This window comes from Myripristis murdjan, chromosome 5 (assembly GCF_902150065.1).
Source record: "Myripristis murdjan chromosome 5, fMyrMur1.1, whole genome shotgun sequence".
Lineage (NCBI taxonomy): Eukaryota > Metazoa > Chordata > Actinopteri > Holocentriformes > Holocentridae > Myripristis > Myripristis murdjan.
Genome location: NC_043984.1, coordinates 5,171,386 through 5,179,433, shown reverse-complemented (window position 1 = coordinate 5,179,433; position 8,048 = coordinate 5,171,386). Strand labels below are relative to the sequence as shown.

Genomic DNA, 8,048 nt, shown 5'->3' with positions numbered 1-8,048 from the left:
TCAGCTGTCTGTGATTCAGCATGTGCCTTATCTTTACGTCTTTAGTGGCCCTTATCAGGCCTGCTGCCCATCTGCAGCGGCCTGATCAGATCACACAGCGGGAAGGTTCCCAGGTAATAAAAGTCTAACGACCTGCTTGTGTTGGGTCTGTACCTTAGATATCTGCAGCACCGTTCCCTCCGTTCAGTCCGTGAGGCCGGCTAACCATGAGATAATTGATGCCTCTCTGCTATTGTTGTGGCGGCCTCGCCCACTGGCCTCAGAGTGTGGGAAAGCTAATCCTGCCTGGGACTCATGGCTTTGTAATGCTAATGTCCAGCTATAAATAGAGGAGAGGGATCCTCAGTCAGATCACAACTCACTCTGCTCTCCCACAGAAGCCCTGCACTCTCAACCAGAATGGCTCCTACCTACACCAGAGACTCTCCCTGCTCCCTGCTCTCCACCAAAGACAGGCACAAAGTAAGTACTGCTATTCACTCATCATGGCGATGATTCAAAATATTCCACTGTTTTTCTCCGTGCTTTGAATGTAGCGAACACACATCTGACCGAGCTCTTTATTTTGTCCTGCAGTTGAGGAAACCAGTTGTGGAGAAAATGCGCAGAGATCGCATCAACAGCTGCATCGAGCAGCTCAAGACCCTGCTGGAGAAAGAGTTCCACAAGCAGGATCCCAACGCCAAGCTGGAGAAGGCTGACGTGCTGGAGATGACCGTGGTGTTCCTGAAGCAGCAGCTGCAGCCTCAGAGCCCGGCCGCTCACAGGGCCCACAGCGAGGGCTACTCCCACTGCTGGAAGGAGACGCTGCACTTCCTGTCTGCCAACTCCCTGAAGGAAGCCGCGCTCCCGCACCTTCAGTACATCCACACCGCCCACAGAGCCGGCCAGGACCCGAGCCCCACCTCTGCCCTGTCCTCCCACAGCCACAGCCAGGGCCCCGCCAAGCAGCTGCCCAGCACCACCAAAGCTGTGTGGAGGCCGTGGTAGACTCTTCACAGACTCTTCCTCACAACCGGATGGGTGTTTACCATCTTACTTGCTGTATAGGATGGATTTCCACATGTGTCAAATGAAAGGACTATTCTTTTTTAAAATGAACTTTCTCATGCTTTTAAAGAAAAAGCTGAAAGAGCATTTAGATTTCTTCATATTGGAGAAAACGTTTTGAAGGGACACTGTTGTGCTGGCAGTGCTGTTCTGTTTGTGCTCTTCTGTGGCACAGTTGTACTTCATTAATCCTCTATTTTCTATGAGGATGTTTTGTAAAGATATTGTCTTCACATGGGTGGTTGCTAAGCCAACTGAAACCTTGCCTTAGATCTTATTATCTGTTAGTCTCTTTATATGATGTTGTTTTCATATTCTGAATGCCTTTTGTGAAGGCTCTGTTGGAACCTCAGCTGTTCCCAATGAGACATTCCTGTGTCATGAAGTGAAATGTTAGCATTGTGTGTTTGCATACACTTGGTAAAGTGATTGAATGTGATCAGAGAGCACTTTTCTTGTAGAAAAGTTAAGCCTTTAAGAAAAAATGCCTGTAGTCTCAAAGAGAATCCTGCATAGTAATTTCTTGGCTCAAAATAAACATTGTACAAATGATCATGCTGTTTTCTGTGTTTCCTTCCTTGCAAAAATAAGACAGTCACTTTTTCTGCATCTAATGAAATAACATGTAATCTTGCAGAATATTTCGGTCCCTAAATCATAAGTGAAAACAGGTCTGACCTGCTATCAACAGCAATCGTTACCAGCTCCATAAAACCTTAAGACAGAGCACATGGGTCTGCTGGTGAGCATGATAATGGAGTATTGATTAGGTTTTACGCTCATTAATCAATAATCATGGAGGGTGTTCTGTGTAAAGCATACTCACAAAACCATCTGACCTCATGGGTTTAGAGGTCTTCCCACTTTCCCACACTCTTTAAGCAATAACCCCCTTGTAACAACAGATAATGCTGATTATTATGTATTTGCCTCTCTCTCTCTGTGTGTGTGTGTGTGTGTGTGTGTGTGTGTGTGTGTGTGTGTTGGTGTGTCTTTTGAGGGAGGGGAGTACTAGTTTTCTGTTACTATATCTGGGTTGCTGTTGGGGCTGGGGTCAATTCACTCGATTCAGCAAATTGATTTTTACTCAGAATGCAAAAACTGAAACCCTTACTCCTAAAATGATTCTGATGAAATTGAATGTAATACTTTATTGATCTCATTCTCTTTTTGCTTACCCCTGGAGCTGGCAGGAGTTTTAATAGATAGACCAAAGGAGAAATGTATTATCATCCAATAACCAGTCAACCCGGACACTGGAAAATACACAGCAGCAAAAACATGCTCAAGGACTCTTTAGCAGGGTTGACACTCACTGATACAGGTTCAAACCTGGGGCTCCAGGTGAGCCACTTCTTCTGCTCATGCTTTTCTACTCATTCTTATGGCCATTCTACAGTGACATTATTGAGCATGAAGCTTCTATCAATATTATAAACTGTAGCCTTACAGTTGGTGAAAAAAAAATCCGGGAAGCATCTACCTTGTTGAAGTGCCAGACACTTTATTATTATTATTATTATTATTATTATTATCAATGTTATAGTAGGTGAATGTGCAATTGTTTGTGTTTCAGTGTGTGTGCATGTCTGTGCACAAGTGGGATCATGGCTTTGTGAGTCCATCTGTGTCAATGGATTTGCTCAAAGTGTGTAAAGCCCATCAGCACTCACCTAGGAGAGCAGACCTGCCCTACAGCGAGGCTCACACCTGCCTGCGTCAAACCCAGGTCACAGAGTTCCCACGGTTTTACGCAGGTCTGGTTACAAGCACAGGCCCATCCTGTCATATACACATCACCACCGGGATCTTCAAAGGCAAGCTCGTGCAGTAAAATGTGCTGTGTTACTAAACCAATAAACTGTAGCTGCTGTAGGTGTCTCCTGTTGTTACACTGACCTAAAATGTAAGAAAATTCAGAATGAAATCACACAGCAAATCAATCATGATCACGGATCCAAATTGTTAGGGAGTAAAACAATTGTGAAAGAATGACCAAGACATAATCAAAGATAAAAACAGACATTTTGAGTTTTTCATATTGTGTACATGCAGGATATTGATTGATTTAATGGTTGCATACTGCGTTTTTCATATGGAACAGTTATCTGCTGATTATTTGACCCTGATAAATATCATGTAGATAAAATGGCAAGCCAAGCTTTCCCTCCAGATCCACAGACAGATTTGTAAGGGAAAGGAGGGGGGGCCAATGGGGTCAGGAGGGTTCTCACCATCATGGCTAGGGGATAATTTAACACGGCACACTTCCTTTGTCCTGGGGATGAAGGGGGAGAATGGCTCAGGAGTGTGGGAAAGCTGCGGAGAGGCAGGCTCCACACAGGGGAGACGCGCCCTCCAGCCCGGCAGCGGCTCAGCTTACCAGCTGTTTGATGAAACCAGAGCTGACAGAGCCCACTACTCAACGGTAGCCTGAGGCTTAGTACACAAAGCGCAAGGCAGGCACGCTCGGACACACTCGCACACAAGCGCTAAACCCGCTCATGGGCGCCCTCCTGCACGTGTGAGAGCATGCTCTCTGGATCCGATTAACACAGGGCATAAGGTTGATTACTTAAAACATGTGCATTCACATGTTATATGCATAACCCCTTTGCACTTTACATATGCAGGCCCTGTCCCACAAGTGCATGAGCACAGACCCTCTCACACTGATACTGTCAGTGATGTACAAATTATTGGGAAACACCTGAGTTTTACAACCAGGTGCATTCTTATTGACATCACAGATCAAAGCCAGTTCAGCTTCGAATGAGATTTGTAGATCAGATTTGTAGCCCTAACACAATAAAGACATGCATTATGCAAAAAGGCTGCAACAGAAAATAGATATTATAGATATTATATTTTTGGCATATATTTGACATATATTCAAACATGCAAATTAAGTAGGACTGAAAAGCTGAACTGTGATTCAACTGTGATTCATGAAATGTTTAAAAAATAATAATACTAATAAAAAATCCTTATTTCTGATTAATCTGTTATTGTTGTTGTCTTCATACCATCTGAATAATACGGCATGTATAATAGTGTTAAAATAATTCTCCAGTGCAAGTATGATATTAATCAGGCATGGCAAAATGGGTGTCCTCTGCTAGTCAGAGCTCTTCTCATCTGCTGAATTACAACACTGCTTTATCTTCAGACTCTTACATAATTAGAAATAAACATGACCTTTTTCTTTGACACTCCAAAGCAACAAAGTGGTACATTCTGCTGTGAAGGAATATCTATGATGAAAGAAAAGAAGCAAAATGATCATGCGTTTGAAAAATAGACCATTTTATTTGGTGTACATATGAGCTGAAACACGTTGTTTAGGCTTGACTCATAACAACAAAACAATATTCCTTTACAAAAGGTCACAATCAGCTTCACTTCACATGGAAGTAGTAATATATGAGAGAAGTCATCTCCACTAAGATATGCTTCACATTTCACATTCATTATTAGAACTTAGATGTCAACTCCACAGGAGTCAAATATCTGAGACAGCCAGGAATTTATAAAACTGTAAAAGTTCCTACAAGGCACTTTGTAAATTAGCTTTCACATTGTAAAGTCACAGCACCTCCTTACTGGAGGAATTAAAGCAACAAAACTACACGTGCCTCTTTTCCAACATACAGAAAACAAAGAACCACGTTCACTGAGTGTAGAAATATCCTATACAGCAAGTAAGATGGTAAACACCCATCCGGTTGTGAGGAAGAGTCTGTGAAGAGTCTACCACGGCCTCCACACAGCTTTGGTGGTGCTGGGCAGCTGCTTGGCGGGGCCCTGGCTGTGGCTGTGGGAGGACAGGGCAGAGGTGGGGCTCGGGTCCTGGCCGGCTCTGTGGGCAGCGTGGATGTACTGGAGGTGCGGGAGCGCGGCTTCCTTCAGGGAGTTGGCAGACAGGAAGTGCAGCGTCTCCTTCCAGCAGTGGGAGTAGCCCTCGCTGTGGGCCCTGTGAGCGGCCGGGCTCTGAGGCTGCAGCTGCTGCTTCAGGAACACCACGGTCATCTCCAGCACGTCAGCCTTCTCCAGCTTGGCGTTGGGATCCTGCTTGTGGAACTCTTTCTCCAGCAGGGTCTTGAGCTGCTCGATGCAGCTGTTGATGCGATCTCTGCGCATTTTCTCCACAACTGGTTTCCTCAACTGCAGGACAAAATAAAGAGAGCTCGGTCAGACGTGTGTTCGGTAAATTCAAAGCATGGAGAAAAACAGTGGAATATTTTGAATTATCGCCATGATGAGTGAATAGCAGTACTTACTTTGTGCCTGTCTTTGGTGGAGAGCAGGGAGCAGGGAGAGTCTCTGGTGTAGGTAGGAGCCATTCTGGTGGAGAGTGCAGGGCTTCTGTGGGAGAGCAGAGTGAGTTGTGATCTGACTGAGGATCCCTCTCCTCTATTTATAGCTGGACATTAGCATTACAAAGCCATGAGTCCCAGGCAGGATTAGCTTTCCCACACTCTGAGGCCAGTGGGCGAGGCCGCCACAACAATAGCAGAGAGGCATCAATTATCTCATGGTTAGCCGGCCTCACGGACTGAACGGAGGGAACGGTGCTGCAGATATCTAAGGTACAGACCCAACACAAGCAGGTCGTTACACTTTTATTACCTGGGAACCTTCCTGCTGTGTGATCTGATCAGGCCGCTGCAGATGGGCAGCAGGCCTGATAAGGGCCACTAAAGACGTAAAGATAAGGCACATGCTGAATCACAGACAGCTGAGGCCATAGCTCTGCAAATGATGTTTTGACATGTTGTCATGTCTGCATCAGTAGGCAAAGCACCTCTGATGACTGTAAGAGCCACTAATGACCAAGAACTAAGGCACATGCTTACTTGACAGATTGGATGCTGCTGCCTATTGTTTTCTGAGGGTTTGTGTTTTGCATAAACAAATATGTGGTAGCTGCTCTGAAACAAACCTGTGACAAATGAGAGGTACAAGTCATTAGTTTATTTAACCACTACATGTTGAGTATCTATAGAATTTAACAGGTTCCTGTATTTACAAACAGTTTCCATTTATAACATATAATGCACTGGGCTCATTATTTTGGATGCACTACATTTTCAGCGAATTTATTATTATTATTATTATTATTATTATTATCATTATCATTATTATTATTATCTTTAGTAGTAGTCGTAGGAGTAGTATTTTTATTGCTGTTGTTCTTGTCGTTATTGTTATTATTACTACCATAGAACATACTGACTTCAACATAAAGTACTCGTATATCTCCTGTCATCTTACATGTTAAATATGTATTTTGCTTTTTCAAAATAATGGGATTTTGATCTTTGCAGACATTTTAACAAGTTATCTTCTGCTACATCTCATTCCAGTTTCATCCTAACCTTAGTGCCAGTGTTGTCATCATGCATCATGTCATCAAGTTATTCTGCCGCTTTCTCAAGGGAGAAGGCACACTTCACCTTCCAGCTCAACCCTAACTCTCTTGTCACCCCCTTCCCCCCAGTTGCCTCTCTCCCTCCATTTTTTTTCTCTGTCTGACTGATTGACTGACTGTGTGTGCAGATTTCTTTCCCAATCAAAATAAGTTTGATTCATCATATATAACTGATGTGCTTCATTAGTTTTGGACTAAACAGTACAGAGGCATTTACTGACATACACAGTGCCATAGACATAAACTCTCTACATAATCTTCATTCAGGATTTTTGGGCGTCTAACAGAGGCATAAAAAAACTACAGCTGCAACATTTGAGCAGAATTCATAGAGCATCCTGTAGAGCACAAATGACAAATCAACAATGAGTTGAGAGGATGTAATTATCAAGGAAGAAAGCATTATTATGTTGTTAAATAGTATACTCAGTTAAGTAGGATACTTTGCCTGCCACCAGATGTTTTTTCCTCCCCTGGGGCTGAGCAACATAGCAGACAACCTCTCAAGTTCCCTGGTATATATTATGTGTTTCCGTCCACCTCTGCGCATGTTTCAACAGTCATATGGCCATCATTTTTGACACACATACAGACACTTACAGCAAATACAAAGCATTTCACCTCAATTGACTTTTTCTAGATAGGAGAAATTGCCTGGAATATGTTTGTTTGTTTGACTGACTGAGTCAGCCTTGCAGCATCTAGCACAGGCCTGACTTTGAGTATTTGATGGGAAAAGGAGGATTTGGGTTGGGGGTTCAATATGCAGACATAATTATGGATATTAAATACATGGTGCACTGTGGTACTTGCTGTTGCTCATAAAATGTTGCATCATTGTATACAGTACTTGCAATGTTTTTTAATGGAAAATTTCATTTCCTTTTACTCTGGCTTAATAGATAATAGTCCATCTCTCTCTCTCTCTCTCTCTCTCTCTCTCTCTCTCTCTCTCTCTCTCTCTCTCTCTCACCATATCAATTGCCTCGGTCAGCGTTTTCATTCGTATTATCATTTGTGCTCACAGCAGTGCTCTGCTCCTGCTGCGTGACGCGTGGATGTCCTCCCTGCTGCTGCATGTTGGTGTCAGCGGGGCTGACAGGCGGGGTGAAGACGTGCCTTTGATGTCTGTGGAAACGTGTGCAGCGGCACCTCTGCTTCCCCTCTTCACACCTTGTGCCAGGGATCAAACGCACAAACCTCCTTTTTCTCACAGTAAAATGCAGACTAAAATACACTGCAAAAAATGTCCATGTAAACAACTCACCACGTAGCCTGCTGAACTTAAAAAGTTTGTTTTTCGCAAAATAATGGAAAAATCTGTAAAGGTACTGCTTTCGAGTAAAATCAACTCTGATGATTTTTATTGAAACTGGCATCAATTCTTGGCGCAATTTGTCATATTCCAACTTGTTTCCAGACCAAATTTTTTTATTAACTTTATTCACTTAAAAAACATCATTTTAACTCTTAATCCTGGATTAAAAGGCTAACACTGATCTATCTATCTATCTATCTATCTATCTATCTATGTCTGTCTGTCTTCTAATTTTCTGGATACAGGATT

At 43.2% G+C, this 8,048-nt stretch overlaps 2 protein-coding genes across 2 annotated transcripts; one reads left to right on the top strand and one right to left on the bottom strand.

Moving 5' to 3' along the window:
- Positions 1-358: 358 nt before the first annotated feature.
- LOC115359575 (transcription factor HES-5-like) lies at positions 359-1,567 on the top strand. Its single transcript, XM_030052125.1, has 2 exons — positions 359-462; positions 577-1,567. The coding sequence occupies exons 1-2, from the start codon at positions 400-402 to the stop codon at positions 988-990; spliced, it is 477 nt and encodes a 158-aa protein (XP_029907985.1). The 5' UTR covers positions 359-399; the 3' UTR covers positions 991-1,567.
- Positions 1,568-4,790: 3,223 nt separating this feature from the next.
- On the bottom strand, positions 4,791-5,426 carry her15.1 (hairy and enhancer of split-related 15, tandem duplicate 1). The gene is made up of 2 exons (XM_030052143.1): positions 5,331-5,426; positions 4,791-5,214 (listed from the first exon to the last, which is right to left on the bottom strand). The coding sequence occupies exons 1-2, from the start codon at positions 5,391-5,393 to the stop codon at positions 4,801-4,803; spliced, it is 477 nt and encodes a 158-aa protein (XP_029908003.1). The 5' UTR covers positions 5,394-5,426; the 3' UTR covers positions 4,791-4,800.
- Positions 5,427-8,048: the final 2,622 nt, after the last annotated feature.